The sequence below is a fragment of the Oncorhynchus mykiss genome, chromosome 14 (genome assembly GCF_057628025.1).
Source record: "Oncorhynchus mykiss isolate SJ-2025 chromosome 14, ASM5762802v1, whole genome shotgun sequence".
NCBI classification, from domain to species: domain Eukaryota; kingdom Metazoa; phylum Chordata; class Actinopteri; order Salmoniformes; family Salmonidae; genus Oncorhynchus; species Oncorhynchus mykiss.
The window spans coordinates 5,925,085-5,947,027 of NC_143035.1; the positions used below are offsets into that span (position 1 = coordinate 5,925,085).

Genomic DNA, 21,943 nt, shown 5'->3' on the forward strand with positions numbered 1-21,943 from the left:
ATCAACATCTTTTTTTTACACTATGGTATAGTGTACCCTAAGGCTTCATTGGTAGAGGAAGAGAAAATAAAATACAAACAGGTGTGTGAGATAGCCTCAAGCCATGTGGAGAAAAGTATACAGTGCCTTCAGAAAGTATTCCACACCCATTGACTTTTTCAACATTTTGTTGAGTTATAAAGACGTATTAAAATGTCATTTTGGATTTGACTGTCAAACAAAATACTGACTGAAATTAAAAATAAAACACTAATAGGCCTATATCTGGATTAACTAAGTATGTGTTGTGTTGGATTTGCCACAATCATAATGCTTTGTATTCAGGACAAAATATTAATTTCTTTGTTGCAAACAGGATGCATGTTTTGGAATATTTTTATTTTCTATAGGCTTTTCACTCTGTCAATTAGGTTAGTATTGTGGAGTAACTTCCATGTTGTTGATCCATCCTCTGTTTTCTCACATCACAATCATGAAGCTTTTAAAATCATGGTGATCATGGCCTCATGGTGAAATTCCTGAGCAGTTTCCTTCCTCTCCGGCAACTGAGTTAGGAAGGACGCCTGTATCTTTGTAGTGACTGGGTGTATTGATACACCATCCAAAGCATAATTAATAACTTCACCTTGCTCAAAGGAATATTCATCATCTGCTTTTTTATTTTTTACATATCTACCAATCGGTGATCTTCTTTGCAAGGTATTGAAAAACCTCCCTGGTTGAATCTGTGCTTGAAATCTGTGCACTACTCGACTGAGGGACCTTACAGATATGTGTAGGGTACAGAGATGGGGTAGTCATTCAAAAATCATGTTAACCACTATTATTGAACACAGAATGTGTCCATTCAACTTATATTATTTGTTAAGGACACTTTCACTTCTGAACTTATTTAGGCTTGTCATAACAAAGGGGTTGAATACTTATTGACTCAAGACATTTCAGCTTTTCATTTTTTATTAATTTCAAACATTTTCTACAAACAAAATCCCATTTTGACATTATGGGCTATTGTGTGTAGATCAGTGACACAAAATCTCAATTTAAAATCCATTTAAAATTCAGGCTGTAACAAAATGTGAAAAAGTAAAGTGGTGTGTATACTTTCTGGAGGCACTGCACACACACACACTCATAGACACACACACACACACACACACACACACACACACACACACACAGACACACACAGACAGACACAGACAACATAAGATAAGATAACACACACTGCTCCGAGACAGCCTCCATGATCTCACCCTGGCAGCTTTGGACAATGACGAGGAGAGAAATAAAGCTTCTTTTTCATCTTTTAACCATGCCTGCCTCTAGTACTCCCCTCTGACTATGCCTGTCTGGGGTGAACCTAGCAGCGCCAAAGAAGCAACACATCAATCTGGAGAGAGAACAGGGTCATATCCACAAAGCATCACAGTAGGAGTGCTGATCTAGGATCAGGTCCATGTAATCTTATAAAAAAAAAATACTAAACTGATCCTAGCTCAGCACTCATAGTCTGAGAGGCATTATGAATACAGGCCCAGATAAAAGTTTTAGGAAGTCACTCCCCTCAATGTACTCTGAATATTTCATGACTGTAAGACCAAGACCATTTATTCAAAATAGCTTCTGAAGCTAATTGTATGTTTGTGAATGGCAAAATATGGCTGTTTTTTTTTCAATTTCCTGAAAAGTGTCTGTTTTGGAGATGAGATCTTTTCATCCAACAGCAACAGTAACATTGATAGGATAGTCTCGAACGGAGCTCATCCAGTTCATACTCCAGTGATTGCACATTTGCCAATAGAACGGAGGGTAGAGGCGATTAAATCACTCTCTGACGTATTCTCGTCACGTATCCCACATGCCGGCCTTTATAGCTCCGACTCCTCCTTATTCGATTGTCAGGGATTTGGGCCTGGTCCAGGATAATCAATGTGTCTTTCGCCTCCAACTCATTGAAGTAGAAGTCCTTGTCCAAATCGAGGTTCGTGATAGCTGTTCTGATGTCCAAAAGCTATTTTTGGTCATACGAAATGATGGCTGAAGCATCATGTACAAAAAAAATAAGTGCAGTCAAAAAAAGACACAAAATAGCACAATTGGTCAGGAGAGCATAAAACGTCCACTATTCCCTCCAGCACAATTATATTTACTAAGAGATTTTTCTACTATTTTGTAGCTTTCTATTTACCACCACAAACCGATGCTGGCACTAAGATCGCACTCAACAAGCTGTATAGGGCCATAAGCAAACAAGAAAATGTGGTAGGGCTTGCAAACCATCACGGATTACAAAGGGAAACCCAGCTGTGGGCTGTCCAGTGACGAGCTAAATAGCTTCTATGCTCGCTTTGAGGCTAGCAACACTGAACCATGCATGAGAACACCAGTTGATCCGGACGACAGTGTGATCACTCTATCCGCAGCCAATGTAAGTAAGACCTTTAAACAGGTTAACATTCACAAGGCAGCAGGGCTTGACAAATTACCAGGACGCATTCTCAGAGCATGCGCTGACCAGCTGGCAAGTGTATTCACCAACATTTATAACCTCTCCTGACCCAGTCTGTAATATCTACATGTTTCAAGCCGACCACCAGAGTCCACATGCCCAATAACGTCAAGGTAACCTGTCTAAATGACTATGAAGTGCTTTGAAAGGCTGGTCATGACTCACATCAACAACATCATCCCAGCCACCCTGGACCCACTCCAATTTTAATTTCACCCCATCAGATCCACCGATGATGCAATCTCTATTGCACACTACACTGCAATTTCCCACCTGGACAAAAGGAACACCAACATGAGAATGCTGTTCATTGAGTACAGCTCAGTATTCAACACTGTAGTGCCCTCCAATATCCTCACGTAGGACCCTATGATGCCCCAGGTGGTGAGAGTAGTCAACAACACACCAGTCAAGCAGACTCTCGATACAGGGGCCCCTCAAAACTCCAACACCATCATTAAGTTTAGCAGACGACACAACGGTGGAAGTCCTGATTGCCGACAATGACACAGCCTACAGGGAGAAGGTCAGAGACCTGACAGTCTGGTGCCAGGACAACAACCTCTTCCTCCACGTCAGCAAGACAAAGGAGCTGATCATAGACTACGCCCCCATCCACATCTATGGGACTGTAGTGGAGTAGATCAAGAGTTTCAAGTTCCTTGGTGTTCACATCACCAAAGAATTATAATGGTGCACACACACCAACACAGTTGTAAAGAGGGCACGACAACCTTCCCCTTCAGGAGGCTGAAAAGATTCAGCATGAGCCCTCCTATCCTCAAAAAGTTAACCAGCTGCACCACTGAGAGCATCTTGACTGGCTGCATCACTGCTTGGTATGGCAACTGCTTAGCATCCGACTGCAAGGTGCTACAGAGAGTAGTGCCTACGTCCCTGTACATAACTAGGGCCAAGCTCCATGCCATCCAGGACCTCTGTACCAGGTGGTGTCAGAGGAAGGCCCAGAAAATTGTCAAAGACTCATGTCATAGACTGTTATCTCTGCTACAGCATGGCAAGCAGTATCGATGCACCAAGTCTGGAACCAACAGGACTCTGAACAGCTTCTACCCCAAGCCATACGACTGCTAAATAGTTAGTCCGGTTAGCTATTGGTTAACTTCTTTGGGGCAGGGGGCAGTATTGGGTAGCTTGGATGAAAAACGTGCCCAAATTAAGTTGCCTGCTACTCCGCCGTAAAAGCTAGAATATGCATATAATTAGTATATTTGGATAGAAAACACTCCGAAGTTTCTAAAACTGTTTGAATGATGTCTGTGAGTATAACAGAACTCATATGGCAGGCAAAAACCTGAGAAAAAAATCCAACCAGGAAGTGGGAGATCTGAGGTTTGTAGTATTTCAACTCAGGCCCCATTGAAGATACCATGGGATATTAGTTATGTTTCACTTCCCAAGGCTTCCACTAGATGTCAACAGTATTTAGAACCTGTTTTGAGGATTCTACTCTAAGTGCTCTTTGAGTGAGTGGTCTGGCAGAGTGCCACAGCCTCGGTCTGGCGCGCTCACGTGAAAGGTAGCTACTTTCCACTTCATTTGTACAGACAAAGGAATTGTCCGGTTGGAACATTAATTAAGTTTTATCTTAAAAACATCCTAAAGATTGATTCCATACTTAGTTTGGCATGTTTCTACGGGCTGTAATGGAACTTTTTGAACTTTTCGTCCGACATTCAACCTGAACGCGCTTTGGATTTGTTTACCAAATGCCCTAACAAAAGAAGATATTTGGACATGACTGATGGACATTATCGAACAAATCAAAACATTTATGGTGGAACTGGGATTCCTGGGAGTGCATTCTGATGAAGATAATCAAAAGTAAGTGAATATTTCAAATGCTATTTCTGAGCAATGTTGACTACCCAATATGGTGGGTATCTTTTTGGCTGCTTTGTTGTCTAAAGGCTGTACTCAGATTATTGCATGGTTTGCTTTCTCCGTACAGTTTTTTGGAAATCTGACACAGTGGTTGCATTAAGGAGAGGTTTATCTAAAGTTCCATGTATAATAGTCGTATCTTTATCAATGTTTATTATGAGTATTTCTGTGAATTAATGTGGCTCTCTACACAATCACCGCATGTTTTAGAACTACTGAACGTAAAGCGCCAATGTAAACTCAGATTGTTTTATATAAATATGAACTTTATCAAACAAAACATACATGTATTGTGTAACATGAAGTCCTATGAGTGTCATCTGATGAAGATCATCAAAGGTTAGTGATTCATTTTATCTCTATTTCTGCTTTTTGTGACTCCTCTCTTTGGCTGAAAAAAATGGCTGTGTTTTTCTGTGGCTTGGTGGTGACCTAACATAATCGTTTGTGATGATTTTGTGTGTAAATCCTTTTTGAAATCAGACACTGTGGCTGGATTAACGAGAATTGTATCTTTAAAATGGTGTGAAATATTTGTATGCTTGAGGAATTTTAATTATGAGATTTTTGTTGCTTTCAATTTGGCGCCCTGCACTTTCACTGGCTGTTGCGGGGCTAGCGGAACCCCAGTCGTAGACATGTTAACTATTTAACCATCTGCATTGACCCTTTTGAACTAACTCTTTTGACTCATCACATATGTTTCTGTTACTGTTTAGCATCTATCCTGTTGCCAAGTCACTTTATATGTACATTTCTACCTCAATTACCTTGTACCCCTGCACATCAACTCGGTACTGGTACCCCATGTACAGTCGTGGCCAAAAGTTTTGAGAATGACACAAATATACATTTTAACAAAGTCTGCTGCCTCAGTTTGTAGGATGTCAATTTGCATTTTCTCCAGAATGCCATGAAGAGTGATCAGATGAATTGCAATTAATTGCAAAGTCCCTCTTTGCCATGCAAATGAACTGAATCCCCCCCAAAACATTTCCACTGCATTTCAGCCCTGCCACAAAAACACCAGCTGACATCATGTCAGTGATTCTCTCATTAACACAGGTGTGAGTGTTGACGAGGACAAGGCTGGAGATCACTCTGTCATGCTGATTGAGTTTGAATAACAGACTGGAAGCTTCAAAAGGAAGGTGGTGCCTGGAATCATTGTTCTTCCTCTGTCAGCCATGGTTGCCTGCAAGGGAACACATGCCGTCGTCATTGCTTTGCACAAAAAGGGCTTCACAGGCAAGGATATTGCTGCCAGTAAGATTGCACCAAAATTAACCATTTATCGGATCATCAAGAACTTCAAGGAGAGCGGTTCAATTGTTGTGAAGAAGGCTTCAGGGCACCCAAGAAAGTCCAGCAAGCACCAGGACCGTCTCCTAAAGTTGATTCAACTGCGGGATTGGGACAATACCAGTACAGAGCTTGCTCAGTAATGGAAGCAGGCAGGTGTGAGTGCATCTGCACGCACAGTGAGCTGAAGACTTTTGGAGGATGGCCTGGTGTCAAGAATGGCAGCAAAGAAGGCACTTCTTTCCAGGAAAAACATCAGGGACAGACTGATATTCTGTAAAAGGTACAGGGATTGGACTGCTGAGGACTGGGGTAAAGTCATTTTCTCTGATGAATCCCCTTTCCGATTGTTTGGGGCATCTGGAAAAAAGCTTGTTCAGAAAAGACAAGGTGAGCGCTACCATCAGTCCTGTGTCATGCCAACAGAAAAGTATCCTGAGACCATTCATGTGTGGGGTTGCATCTCAGCTAAGGGAGTGGGCTCACTCACGATTTTGCCGAAGAACACAGCCATGAATAAAGAATGGAACCAACACATCCTCCGAGAGCAACTTCTCCCAACCATCCAGGAACAGTTTGGTGACGAACAATGCCTTTTCCAGCATGACGGAGCACCTTGCCATAAGGCATTATGCAATGCTTATAATTATGAAATGCTTGTAATTATACTTCAGTATTCCAAAAATATCGAAAGACACTGTAGCAGCAAACTTTGTGGAAATGAATATTTGTGTCATTCTCAAAACTTGGCCATGACTGTAATATAGCCAAGTTAGCGTTACTCATTGTGCCTTTATTCTTTATTTTTCTATTATTTCTCTTTATTTCTCTCTGTGTTGTTGGGAAGGGCCCGGAAGTAACCATTTCACTGTTAGTCTACACCTGTTGTTTACAAAGCATGTGACAAATAACTTTTGATTTGATTCAATGTTTTGATGTTTCATTGTATGTCGGGGAGAACCGGCCTTTGTTTTACTGTGCCAGAGAAAAATCTGAGCTCCTCTTTGCGTCACTTCATTTGATGAATAGAGATGACTCAGAGAGACCTACTAGTAAAAAAGTAAAGCTCCAAGTCCAGAGTACACTTTTTAAACAGAAATGTGTTTGTCCATCTCTCTCCAGAGAGAGTACGAGATGATCCTAAAGTGAGCAAAGTAGGCTTGGGCGGTATCCAGATTGTCATCCCTTCATAATGACCTTGTGCCAAACCGGGATATTCGTTAATACCGGCGCTGAACACAAGGGGAGCTGTTCTCAAACCAAACTGATACTCTGTAATCTGAAGGTTAGCAATGCTAAGAAGTACATGTAAAGGCCCATAGAAAATGCTAAATAAATGCTAACGAGCGCATTGCAAATATTTTTAACAGTTTCTGACCTAAAATATACAAGTATAACAATAATGAAATAATGCTACACACAGTTTGTGGCACGCACAAAACAAATACCAGGAGGGGATTCTCTGCTGTTACCAAGCAAATGCTTGATTTTGGAAAAAGCTAACCACTTAGCTAGATCGCTAACTAGCTACTAAATTTAGCAAACCATATGCACAACTGCAGAGCATTTAATATATTTTAGATAACCAACTTAATAGTTATCATTTTTTTTAGCTGGCAAACATTTAGTTGTGAATTCAATACTGTAATTAGATCACCTAGTGCATAATGCACAACAGTGAGTGACTCAAAAGGCTCCGGTCTCTCGTAGTTGTGTGCTTGTAAAAAACGTCACTGGGGTCTATAGTAAGCTTCATGATAATGTGATAGGTGAAATGAAGAACACATTGTTCTTGATCTCCTAACATATTGCACAAGTTGACTGCAAGTATTTACTTAAAAAGTTGCTACAAAAATTCAAATATGTAAAAATAATTTAAATAAATTGTTTCAACGGTATTGACGGTATTGAAAAACCATCCCGTGGCTTTTTCCAAATACCCTGGTATACGGTATATACGGTAAACCACCCAATCCTAGAAAAAAAGTAAACTTTCAAGAAGAAAGTAGCTTAGATGCCATGCGTGGGAGGTTGTTTTACTTATTTATTCACTGTTTATCCGGTGTTCAGAAATATATTCTGAATACTCTCTCTCTCTCTCTTTAGGGCTCTCTTTATTTCTATCTCTCTAGATGAGAGGGGTGCCTGCAATATGGCTGAACATTCCCCTCGAAGATTGTCTTAAAAATATCTAAACAAGGAAGTTAAAAGTGTAGGTGGTGCTCTTCTTTCACCACACCGGGGTATAGACTAAAACAAGTGCTGCTGTTGCTTCTTTTTGCCATGAAATCTCTCAGAGATGAGTCGGCTGCTTCTTGCACAAAGGCTACACACACACATACACACATGCGCACACACAAAATCTCTCTCTACTCTCATATCAGGTTTAATTTTCCGAGATTAAAGTCTACTTGCCGCATTCCCCATCACACACACACACACTCCTGGGAGGTGAATACTGGGCTAAGCTCTTTGTTGTGTCCTAAAGCATATTGATTGGCTGCTGGCTTTGAATCACTCGAACAGTGACACATGACACAAAAGCTGATGGAACGGTGTGTGAGAGCTGGAGAAGACGACAGGTTTCACTAGCCTGTGACCATTCTGTCGCTCACAAACACACACACGCATCTACATACGCATATACACGCACACACGCACCCGAGCACGCACGCACGCAGCCACGCACGCACACACACACACACACACACACACACACACACACACACAAACACACACACACACACACACACACACACACACACACACACACACACACACACACACACACACACACACACACACACACACACACAAACACACACACACACACACACACACACACACACACACACACACACACACACACAGAAAATAGATGAAACTATCTGAAAGAAATCCATCCCAATCCCATCATATTTAGATTGAGGAGACGGCCAGACATGGGATTACCTATGCTGATTGCTGGGTGGAAACATGGAAGACCGAGAAGGGAATTGAATCTTGCTGTCTGACTGACTGTAGGTTACAGAGATCCTGTGGATCCATAGTCTCCAGTTCTCTGCCCTCTGTGTGTGTACTGTATAATTTCTAGCTGACATATCGTCTCTCTTGCAAAGGAGTGTGTGTGTGTGTACTGTACATGCATACAAGGTTCATGAGTGTGTGTCTGTCTCTGTTGTGTGTGTGCCTATGCATCAGAGTTTCCATAACTGGCTTTTTCCCCTCCCCCCAAATAATAAGAAAAGCAGAAAAATACATTTGCCGTCGACCAATTGTAAAAAAAAAAAACATTTTAAAATTGATTATTGTCTAATAATTGATTGAAATACTTGTCGATCAGTGGCGGTCACTGGCGTTTAAGATGAGGGAGAACCATTTTTTTCATGAGCATGGCCTTATTTCTATAGCATATTTGATGACTGTCTTTAATATTCCATTCACCCAGTTCATTGTAACAGTGATAGGTTTAGGTTACATGATACTCAAATTATACCTATACCTATCACGAGGTTGCGACAACGTTTACAATGTAGGTGCACACAGGTTGAGAAACACATTTGAGGTGACATGGACAGACAGTGACATTCAATACTGTCTTGCACATTTTTGCCTGCACCTAGCTGATATAGGGTGTAATCATTAGTCCAACAGATGCAAACAAGAGTTTCTATTGAACAAGTTCAGGTATGTATATCCCTGTTTTGTTCCATTTGCTTCTGTTTAAGAAATGTTTTGCAACAGAATCAGTGGAATGAATACACATCTGATCACGTGTAAACACAGTTCACTTTCATAGCAGCCACATTATATTCCTTCTCACATCTATGCACCCTCCTCTCACCTTTTCCCTTCACTTCTGGACTTCAATCCACAACACATCAGCTGTATATGGCCAGGGAAAAAAACTTTTCAAGCCAAACCTCTACACACCTACATTACAGCCTACATTATTGTCACCATATTAGCTAAAGTAAAGTCATAGTCAGCATAGCTAATAGAACTAACACGTTAGTAAAATCATGCAGTAACGTTACAATGTATGCACGTACACCGGCAGGCCCCATTTGCAATAAATTAGTAAAACCAAAATCTTACCATGACTTGGAAGAGTTCCAGTGTTGTGATGGATAGTGATCGCCAGCTAGCTAACATAGCATCCCTCTGTTTGAGTGGGTGTTTCAGTAGGCTAAACTTGTTAGCTACATTTTCTAGCTAAGTAAGTGAAACTGAAAGTGAAAAGAAATGACGAAATCTCTCTATTTTTCTCTGGCTTCTCCTTAATTTTGGAAGAAGCCATTTCTCCTTAATTTGTTCAAAACTGTTGAACTATTGTCTTTCTCTCTTTTTGAGTCAATTACTCACCACATGTTATGCACAGCAGTGCTAGCTGTAGCCTATGCTTTCAGTACTTGATTCATTTTCTGATCCTTTGATTGGGTGGACAACATGTCAGTTCATGCTCTAAGAGTTCTGATGTTGGAGGACGTCCTCCAGAAGTTGTCATAATTACTGTCTAAGTCTATGGAAGGGGTGAGAACCATGAGCCTCCACCGTTTCATTTTGTAAGTCAATGTACCCAGAGGAGGACGGAAGCTAGCTGTCCTCCGGCTACACCATGGTGCTACCCTACAGAGTGCTGTTGATGCTACTGTATACCTTCTTTGCAAAATAGTGTTTTAACGACGTGATTATATTTAGTATACTGCAGTTTTTAAATGTTTAAAAATATATATTTTTATGAAATTCATTGAGGAGGATGAAGCATGCCCATCTGAGGAGCCTACCCTGCAGTCGATGTAGCGAGAGATGCTACTTCAACTCATCAAACAGCTGTATGTTGCTGCTGGAGTGAAACATGCTTTTATAAGCCCAATGCTCAACAATTCTAAATGCAACTGCGTGTTAAAAACAAGGGCCAGGGTTAAAAATATCTACTATTTTATTTATCAACTAGTAATTCAAGCGCGTTTCCCATTCACCATATAAGTTCAGAGGCAGCTAGGCAGGCTTCAGCGCATCACATTCAACTTTGCAATGCTGGAGGCAGTAATTATTTTGAAAACATGTACTTAATTGTTTGAAACCTGAACGTTTTACTACATTATGAGGCATGGCTTACCTTGCTTCAAAGTAGCCTACCCAAAATCCAAAGACTTCCACATGCCATAGAAACCTAGCCTATTTTTCTCATGTTCAATTGGTTTTTAAATCAACTTTCTTTCATTGTCCAGTAGACAAAGGCACAATCCTAGACATATTTGCAACCCATGGTAGTTGTTGCATCTTTACATCTCACCTCTTTCTACATTTCTATATGGATATTTAATCATTCATTTATCTCATTGTGTGTCTCATTCATTTATCTAATATTTTATAAACATTTTAAGCATGAGCAGTTGCGTAACTTTAGAAACAAGTCAACTTGACCCTCCCAGTAATATACCATTTAAAATGATTTCCCCACCGTAGCTACAGGCTTTCTGTCATTCTACACCACACAGTACTACTAAATTCCTCATTATATGATTGGATCCCCCTGCCACCAAATGTGCTTGGTTTGGTCCAGTCCTCAGAGGCCGTGGTTAGTGAAGGTAAAAAAGTTGCGTAAGGAGAGCGGATCAATAGCTCATCTTTCTCCCTCTCTCCTCTCTCTTCTTAACAAAACCCTTCATTTTGTGAGCTAACTTGTAACAAATAAAGAAGTACAGTCACATTTAACATGGTAAATTTCTAACCATGAATAAGAATTATATAGAAAATTATATTTTTCAAATGGAGAAGGGATAGCTGCGAAAAACAAGTGATAATTGGTAATGGTTATATTGGGCTCGATTTTGTGAGTTCAAAGATGTTGGCAGTATTATAAACTTTGAAACAGCTGGTTTCTAGTAGACTACATAGTAAGAGAAGGACTGTTTCTCTGAACCTCAGGCAGTAGGCTCAAGCCTGTTCCTCTCCCCGGTCAGAGGCAGCCTGCCTGTCTCGCAGACAACCTATCCAACCTATCCTCCCAATACATGTTCAAGCACCCTAATAATGAAATCTACAAATGAAATTAGCCCCACCTAGTATTTATTGATACAGATGTGACATTGTGAGCTGGTTTATTTCTCATTTATAATGTATTTCTTCTTGATTTCAATATGGAAGGGAAACCAGGTACTGGTGTTTTCCTATGTACTGTCTTGATGAGTAAAAGCTATTCTTATACCACATTTCTGTGTAACATAGTAGCAGTTAATTAAATTGGAGGAGGTCAAGGGGCATGGGGAGGGGGGGTTGCAGATGATGAAAGGTGGTCATAGCTTCTTAAAACTGATCTAGCTGATGATTAGCACAAATACAGATGGGCATGCTTCAGCCAATATTATATTTATAGCCCCTATGCTACATCAGTTGGGCTATGGGTGAAAGGCTTAATGCTTATTGCTCAATAACAAAACCAGCCTGATAACATGGACCAATATGTTGTTTGGCTAATTTTTGGAGGGGAACATTTTATTTAAATGGTGTCACCATTTTAATTTCATAAAGTTTAGAGTAGAAAAGTCACCAGGGTTGCGTTCAGTCCAAAAAATAAATGTAATGCAATGTTCAATTAAACAGAAACGGTGCTGTTCTGAAAAACCAGTTTAAAAATGGGGAGGGGTTGGGTTGTGCATTCAAAATGCACCTCTGCCCTTCAAATATGTCACTCGTTGCTTCAAGCTAGAGGTCTTCACGGGTCCAAAACGTTGGATGCATTCCAAAATTGTTCCGTGGCTTGCCCACCTGACCCGATATGCATACCATTTAAAAAACGGAGATCAGTTCTAAATGGTGCTGAGGACAGTCAGACCCGTTCCAAAAAGGCAGTCAAAGAACAGACCTGTGCCAGTTTGGATCCGAGAGACCCGTTCAGATTCAAGAGTAGAAAGAGAGGTATTACTGCACTGTTGGAGCTAGAAACATAAACATTTTGCTGCACCTGCGATTACATCTGCAAAATATGTGTACGTGACCAATAACATTTTATTTGATTTTGGATTTGAGAGAGACAAGCAATATTCGCCATATCGTTCACAGCTACAGTACATGTCCTTAAAAACATTATATTGTTTTGTTTTTTACTCTCCTAAAACAATCATTTTCCACCTCACTTTTCAGCTGTTGAAGATTTGAGAGCAAATGCATCGGGGCATTTCATGCATGTAGGCCTATAGGCCTAGGTTTCCACTGTAAAAATAATAAATATAAAGGAAGGGAAGCTTAGGCCTTGGAGAGACGGAGAGAAAGATAGAGATATGCCGGCACCATGTTTCCAACACCGACATAAATGTCTTCATCCTTTTCAGATAGTCTACTACTGCTATATACAGATATATGCGTACAGAAGGTTCATTCGTACATTTTCGATCTAAATTATTATCTTTTTTTATAAAGATAAGCGTTATATTGTGCGATTGAAGCAGTAAGTAGGAGTAAAAAACATTCTTCCTCACCTCAACTGTCGTTTGACTGTGGGAGTCTGCTGGAGCGCCAGTGCTCACTGTCTTCATAGGCCTGCAGTATCTAAGCCTAATAATAGCCAGACCACACCAAGCTCTCACAAGCGTTTCTTAACTTTATTAGGGTAATATCAAAAATAAGTCATGTCATTGTTTATAGAGAAAATACAAAAAGGTAATTATATTGCGGCATTAAATTACATCTTGCATCTTGCCCTTAGTTTTTTCCTTTTCATGGTTTAAGTGTAAGTAGCCTATATAGACCGGTAAGTACACTGCTCAAAAAAATAAAGGGAACACTTAAACAACACACTGTATCTCCAAGTCAATCACACTTCTGTGAAATCAAACTGTCCACTTAGGAAGCAACACTGATTGACAATACATTTCACATGCTGTTGTGCAAATGGAATAGACAACAGGTGGAAATGATAGGCAATTAGCAAGACACCCCCAATAAAGGACCAGACCACTTCTCAGTTCCTATGCTTCCTGGCTGATGTTTTGGTCACTTTTGAATCCCACTAGTGTAGACGGAGTCTACAACCCACACAAGTGGCTCAGGTAGTGCAGCTCATCCAGGATGGTACATCAATGCGAGCTGTGGCCAGAAGGTTTGCTGTGTCTGTCAGCGTAGTGGCCAGAGCATGGAGGCGCTACCAGGAGACAGGCCAGTACATCAGCAGATGTGGAGGAGGCCGTAAGAGGGCAACAACCCAGCAGCAGGACCGCTACCTACGCCTTTGTAAAAGGAGGAGCAGGAGGAGCACTGCCAGAGCCCTGCAAAACGACCTCCAGCAGGCCACAAATGTGCATGTGTCTGCTCAAACGGTCAGAAAAAGACTCCATGAGGGTGGTATGAGGGCCCGACGTCCACAGGTGGGGGTTGTGCTTACAGCCCAACACTGTGCAGGATGTTTGGCATTTGCCATAGAACACCAATATTGGCAAATTGCCACTGGCGCCCTGTGCTCTTCACAGATGAATGCAGGTTCACACTGAGCACATGTGACAGACGTGACAGTCTGGAGACGCTGTGGAGAACGTTTGGCTGCCCGCAACATCCTCCAGCATGACCGGTTTGGCGATGGGTCAGTCATGGTGTGGGGTGGCATTTCTTTGGGGGGCAGCCCTCCATGTGCTCGCCAGAGGTAGCCTGACTGCCATTAGGTACCGAGATGAGATCCTCAGACCCCTTGTGAGACCATATGCTGGTGCGGTTGACCCTGGGTTCCTCCTAATGCAAGACAATGCTAGACCTCATGTGGCTGGAGTGTGTCAGCAGTTCCTGCAAGAGGAAGGCATTGATGCTATGGACTGGCCCGCCCATTCCCCAGACCTGAATCCAATTGAGCACATCTGGGACATCATGTCTCGCTCCATCCACTAACGCCACGTTGCACCACAGACTGTCCAGGAGTTGGCGGATGCTTTAGTCCAGGTCTGGGAGGAGAACCCTCAGGAGACCATCCGCCACCTCATCAGGAGCATGCCCAGGCGTTGTAGGGAGGTCATACAGGCACGTGGAGTCCACACACACTACTGAGCCTCATTTTGACTTGTTTTAAGGACATTACATCAAAGTTGGATCAGCCTGTAGTGTCGTTTTCCACTTCAATTTTGAGTGTGACTCCAAATCCAGACCTCCATGGGTTGATAAATTTGATTTCCGTTGATCATTTTTGTGTGGTTTTGTTGTCAGCACATTCAACTATGTAAAGAAAAAAGTATTTAATAAGAATATTTCATTCATTCAGATCTAGGATGTGTTATTTTAGTGTTCCCTTTATTTTTTTGAGCAGTGTATATTATATTGCAGCAAACATAACATTAAGTTGGAACATAATTTGTCCAAATGAAATGGCTCAACAGAATGAAACAAAACACTTTCTGCATATATTTTTTAAATTGTTTAAACCTTCACAGGAGTTTTGAACAGGCTTGGCCTGTATTGTAGCAATTAACAACAAGGCGAGTGTCTCCCGTGTGCCTACCCAACGAATGGCAGCAATAGGATAATGATAATTATTTTACAACAGGCCTACTTTTAACCTACTGTATCTTTTGAGGAGCACTCATTTAAAAAGACAGTGCAAACTTAATTTAGCCAAAGAAAATGTCTCAACAAAATGAACACTTTTTTTCACTGATTTAGATTCTTAAATAGGCCTACCATAAAAATAATGATATACAATAATAATAATGATGAATCAAATGATAATAAATACTGTCACGTTCTGGCCTTTATTTCCGTTTTGTATTTATTTAGTATGGTCAGGGCGTGAGTTGGGTGGGCAGTCTATGTTTGTTTTTCTATGTTTTGGGGCATTTCTATGTTTTCGGCCTAGTATGGTTCTCAATCAGAGGCAGGTGTCATTAGTTGTCTCTGATTGAGAATCATACTTAGGTAGCCTGGGTTGCACTGTTTGTTTGTGGGTGATTGTCTATGTTAGTGGCTTGTGTCAGCACGGGTCTCATTTTGTAGCGTCACGGTCGTATTTGGTTTATTGTTTTTGTTACTCTTTTGTATAGTGTTCAGTCTTTCTTTATTAAAGATTCACCATGGACACTTACCACGCTGCGTATTGGTCCTCAGATCCATCTCGCCTCTCCTCTTCAGATGAAGAGGAGGACGGCCGTGACAGAATCACCCACCAACCAAGGACCAAGCGGCATGGTAGAAAACAGCGACGACAGCAGCAGCAGCAGCAACAACAGCGGCCGGTATCACAGGACTCCTGGACATGGGAGGAGATACTGAACGGAGAGGGACCCTGGGCACAGGCTGGGGAATATCGCCGCCCCAAAGCAGAGCTGGAGGCAGCGAAAGCTGAGTGGCGGCGATATGAGGAGGCAGTGCGACAGGTACGAGAGACAGCCCCCCCCAAAAAATGTGGGGGGGCACACGAGGGGTGGAGCTAAGCCAGGTAGCAGACCTGCGCTCACTCCTCGTGCTTATTATAAGCAGCGTGATACTGGGCAGGCACCGTGTTATGCAGTTAAGCGCACGGTGTCGCCAGTACGTGTCCATAGCCCGGTGCGCTATAGGACAGCCCCCCGAGAGTGTCATGCGAGTGCGGGCATCGAGCCAGGTCGTATGGTGCCTGCTCAGCGGGTCTGGTCGCCGGTACGCAGTTTTGGTCCAGGGTATCCTGCGCCGGCTCTGCGTGCTGTGTCTCCGGGGCGCTGGGAGGGTGCAGTGCGTCCTCTGCCTGCGCTCCGCTCGTGCCGGGCGAATGTGGGAGTGGAGCCTAAGGGAGAGATGCGTGTAGTAAGCACTAGATCTCCCGTGCTTACCCACAGCCCGGTTCAACCTGTGCCTGTACTCTGGAGGGTCTGGGTTGGTTATCCCAGTGGTTATCCAGCCTGGGGAAGTGGTGCCAAGGTTGCGCACCAGAGCTCCAGTGCTCCCCCACAGCCCGGTCCTTCAGGTGCCTCCTAACCCCAAGCCTCCTGAAGGTCTCCCCAGCCTGGTGGTTCCTGTGGCAGCCCCACGCACCAGGCTGTCTCTCTGTCTCCTCCCTGCAGGTGGTCCTGTCTGTCCGGCGCCGCTGCCGGAGCCTCCCGCCTGTCCGGCGCCGCTGCCGGAGCCTCCCGCCTGTCCGGCGCCGCTGCCGGAGCCTCCCGCCTGTCCGGCGCCGCTGCCGGAGCCTCCCGCCTGTCCGGCGCCGGAGCCTCCCGCCTGTCCGGCGCCGGAGCCTCCCGCCTGTCCGGCGCCTCTGCCGGAGCCTCCCGCCTGTCCGGCGCCTCTGCCGGAGCCTCCCGCCTGTCCGGCGCCGCTGCCGGAGCCCCTCTGCCCCTCTGTCCAGTGGGGTCATTGAGTAGGGTGGCCATGGTGAGGAAGCCACGGAGGCGGACAATAAAGCGGACTAAGACAATGATGAAGTGGAGTCCGCGTCCCGCGCCAGAGCCGCCACCGCGGACAGACGCCCACCCAGACCCTCCCCTATAGGTCAAGGTTTTGCGGCCGGAGTCCGCACCTTTGGGGGGGGGGGTACTGTCACGTTCTGGCCTTTATTTCCGTTTTGTATTTATTTAGTATGGTCAGGGCGTGAGTTGGGTGGGCAGTCTATGTTTGTTTTTCTATGTTTTGGGGCATTTCTATGTTTTCGGCCTAGTGTGGTTCTCAATCAGAGGCAGGTGTCATTAGTTGTCTCTGATTGAGAATCATACTTAGGTAGCCTGGGTTGCACTGTTTGTTTGTGGGTGATTGTCTATGTTAGTGGCTTGTGTCAGCACAGGTCTCATTTTGTAGCTTCACGGTCGTATTTGGTTTATTGTTTTTGTTACTCTTTTGTATAGTGTTCAGTCTTTCTTTATTAAAGATTCACCATGGACACTTACCACGCTGCGTATTGGTCTTCAGATCCATCTCGCCTCTCCTCTTCAGATGAAGAGGAGGACGGCCGTGACAAATACACAAATAAATAAATTCAAGTTTGAAAATTCAAACCTGAATAGCGAGTTGCACACATAGTCCATTTGGCCACGCTAACGTTCTTCTCATCTGTGTCCACGACAATATTACAACTTGTCACAATGAAGGACATCCCCTTGTCGGCTTCTTTTCACTAGTCTGTACTCTTTCTTGTCTAACTTTTGATTTTCTTCAATGAAAAAGGCCCCCATCTTAGCGATCAACAACAGTAACCTAGGCCAGGCTCCTCTCACTCGCTCTCTCTCCTCAGCAGCGGGTGCACTTGAGGTGTTAGCTCCCATGGCTAATATGTCCTTGTTAGCTCTTTGCTAGTTAGCCTTGCCACTCGCCTGTCCACACACTGAGTGTACCAAACATTAGGAACACCTTCAATTTATAGAGGCATGGACTCTACAAGGTGTCGAAAGTGTTCCACAGGGATGCTGGCCAATGTTGACTCCAATGTTTCCCACAGTTGTGTCAAATTGGCTGGATGTCCTTTGTGTGATGGACCATTCTTGATACACATGGGAAACTGTTGAGCATGAAAAACCCAGCACCGTTGCAGTTGTTGACACACTCAAACCGGTGCGCCTGGCATCTACTACCATTCCCCATTAAAATCCACTTAAATGTTTGGTCTTGCCCATTCACCCTCTGAATGGCACACATAAACAATCCATGTCTCAGTTGTCTTAAGACTTAAACATCCTTCTTTAACCTGTCTCTTCCTCTTCATCTACACTGATTGAAGTCGATTTAACAATTGACAACAATAAGGGATCATAGCTTTCACCTGGATTCACTTGGTCAGTATATGTCATGGAAAGAGCAGGTGGTCAATGTTTTGTGCACTCAGTGTATATCCCTGTCCTATTATTTATACATCTTTCATATAATATTTGCCATTGTATTTGTGTATACTGTACATTCCAGATTATGATGCATATTCTTCTGCCATTACGTCTATGCATATTTCCTTATTGCTGCATTACTGTGTTGCTGATGACTCTTCATGCATGACTTATCGTATAATTATTTATTCTCTTGTAGAAACCACATACACATTATACTACAGTCGTCTTCATTACTCTTCTGGTTATTGGATTAAAGTGTTCAAGTGAATCAACCGCTTGCAGCATCTTTCTAACAGAAGACACAGGGGCTAGGGGCACACTAATGGTGCATAATGCACATAGTATCCTACAATGTGTGTATGACTCTGTGTGAGGAGGTTGGTGGCACCTTAATTGGGGAGAACGGGCGCGTGGTAATAACTGGAGCGGGAATCAGTGGGAATGGTGTCAAATACATCAAACACATGGTTTCCAGGTGTTTGACTCCGTTCCATTCGCTCCGGGCCATTTTTATGAGCCGTTCTCCCCTCAGCAGTCTCCTGTGGTGTGAGTGTACTGTACTTACGATGTTCATGAGTGTGAGCAGGTACTTCTGGACGTTTTCCTTGCCGTGGAACTGCACCACAGAGTCGTCCACCCCCAGTAGGACCTCGATGTTGTAGGCTCTTTCTGGACTCTGTCTCCTCTGTCTCTGGGCTCGGGTCTGGTTGATGCTCTGCTCCACACCACGATACAGGGACTCCAGGTCCATCATACTAGGCAGATCAGCACCTAGAGACAACACAAACACAGACAGGGTTAATATCTAAAACACACACACATACACATGCACACACTCACAGACACACACACACCAGCGTGATGCCTGAGACACAGGCTGAAAGCACAAATATTTAGGTATAACTGTTGGTAAATATGTAAATATATCTCTAACAGATTTGACTAATCAAACCAATATTGTAATTCACATCCCAGATTGTGTGGTGGCGAAACACTCAATAGACGTCAAATCAAATCAAGTTTCATTGGTCACGTACACATATTTAGCAGACGTCATTGCAGGTGTATCGAAATGTGTTCCTAGCTCCAGCAGTGCAGTAGTATCTAACAGTTCACAACAATACACACTAATATAAAAATTAAAGACTGGAATTAAGAAATACATCAATATTGGATTGAGCAATGCCGGAGTGGCATTGACTAAAATACAGTAGAATAGAATACAGTATATACATGTGAGATGAGTAAAGCAGAATGTAAACATAATTTAAACATTAATGTGACTAGTGTTCCATTATTAAAGTGGCCAGTGATTCCAAGTCTATGTATATAGGGCAGCAGCCTCTAAGGTGCAGGGTTACGTAACCGGGTGGAAGTCGGCTAGTGATGGCTATTTAACAGTCTGATGCCTTGAGAAAGAAGCTGTTTTTCAGTCTCTCGGCCCCAGCTGTGATGCACCTGCACTGATCTCGCCTTCTGGATGATGGCGGGGTAAACAGGCCGTGGCTCAGGTGGTTGATGTTGTTGATGATCTTTTTGGCCTTCCTGTGACATCGGGTGCTGTAGGTGTCATGGAGGGCAGGTAGTTTTCCCCCGGTGATGCGTTGGGCAGACCACATCACCCTCTGGAGAGCCCTGCGGTTGTGGGCGGAGCAGTTGCCATACCAGGCGGTGATACAGCCCGACAGGATGCTCTCAACTGTGCATCTGTAAATGTTTGGTGTTTTAAGGGCCACGCCAAATTTCTTCAGTCTCTTGTGGTTGAAGAGGCACTGTTGAGCCTTCTTCCCCACACTGTCTCTGTGAGCGGACCATTTCAAATCGTCAGTGATGTGTACGCCGAGGAAATTGAAGCTTAGAACTTCTTAGACACACACACACACACACACACACACACACACACACACACACACACACACACACACACAAGTAGCTGTGTGTATCGGGCTGAGATACTGTAGCTGGAGTGTTGTGTTGTGATTCAGGAGAGGATAAATTATGCCGTCTCCAAAGCCAAGGCTGGCTCTCCTCATCCCACCTCTCGACATAAACAGAAACAATGTGGCCTCCATGGAACATTCTCCGCTTGTTGGGTAGACTGGGAACACCACGGCAATCTGGAGTCTACAAGCCAATCTGGAATCTGCAAGCCATGTCCTGTCAGGCTCTGCACGGAGCCACTCTTAGCTGAGGAGTGTGTGTGTTAGAGCATGTATGCGCGTGGCCTTAGCCTGCAGTTGCCAGGCAGCGCAAACAGGCTGAGGGACGTGGTCTCACAGAGCGAGATGCTTCACTGTGGGGAGCAGTTGCGTGGTCACTGTGGGAAAGCGTGGGAAACTCAAGTATAGTACACTACACTGCACATTTAACATGACAATACTTAGAGTACAGACATATTCCTCAAGACACTCAATCACTGTTTATATATTTAGTAGACCCAGAACGCTAGGCCAAATAGAGGTGAGACTTTGATCCCCATTTAGGTGGTGCTTAGTCCACTGGTGGTGCTTATTCAATTATATTGGTAGCATCTCAATTGGACAGGTATAACTAAGCTACACCAAAAGTGTGTGGACACCTGCTCGTCAAACATCTCATCCAAAATCATGGGCATTAATATGCAGTTGGTCCCCCCCTTTTGCTGCTATAACAACCGCCACTCTTCTGGGAAGGCTTTCCACTGGATCTGGGAATTTGCTTCCATTCAGCCACAAGAGCATTAGTGAGGTCGGGCACTGATGTTGGGCGATTAGACTTGGCTCGCAGTAGGCGTTCCAATTCATCTCAAAGGTGTTCGATGAGGTTTAGGTCAGGTCAGTCTCAACAAACCAACTATTGTCACAAAGTTCGAAGTACAGAATCGTCTAGAATGTCATTGTATGCTGTAGCATTAAGATATCCCTTCACTAGACCTAAAGGGCCTAGACCGAACCATGAAAAACAGCCCCCTTTATTCCTCCTTCACCAAACTTTACAGTTGGCACTATGCGTTGGGGAAGGTAGCATTCTCCTGGCCTTCATCACTCCAGAAAACTCCTTTACACTGCTCCAGAATCCAATGGCGGTGAGCTTTACACCACTCCAGCTGACGCTTGACATTGCGCATGGTGATCTTAGGCTTGTGCGCGAGTACTCGGCCATACAAAACCCATTTCATAAAGCTCCCGACGAACAGCTCTTGTGCTGACGTTGCTTTCAGAGGCAGTTTGAAACTCAATATTGAGGGATACAACCAAGGACAAATTACTTTACTCGCTACTTGCTTCAGCACTTAGTGGCCCTGTTCTGTGAGCTTGTGTGGCCTACCACTCCGTTGTTGCTCCTAGACGTTTCCAATTCACTATAACAGCACTTCAACTTGCAGCTCTAAGCAGGGCAGAAATGTGACAAACTGACTATGACGGTGCCACGTTGAATGTCACTGAGCTCTTCAGTAAGGCCATTCTACTGCCAATGTTTG

At 43.5% G+C, this 21,943-nt stretch overlaps 1 protein-coding gene across 2 annotated transcripts in view; it reads right to left on the minus strand.

Annotated features, from left to right (window-relative positions):
* LOC110488609 (A disintegrin and metalloproteinase with thrombospondin motifs 2) overlaps positions 1–21,943 on the minus strand; it is a 205,281-nt gene that overhangs the window by 41,271 nt on the left and 142,067 nt on the right. For both annotated transcript variants that reach the window (XM_036942741.2, XM_036942740.2), the window contains exon 4: positions 19,049–19,254. In XM_036942741.2, the coding sequence (XP_036798636.2) occupies positions 19,049–19,254 (206 nt within the window). The remainder of the gene's footprint in view (positions 1–19,048; positions 19,255–21,943) is intronic.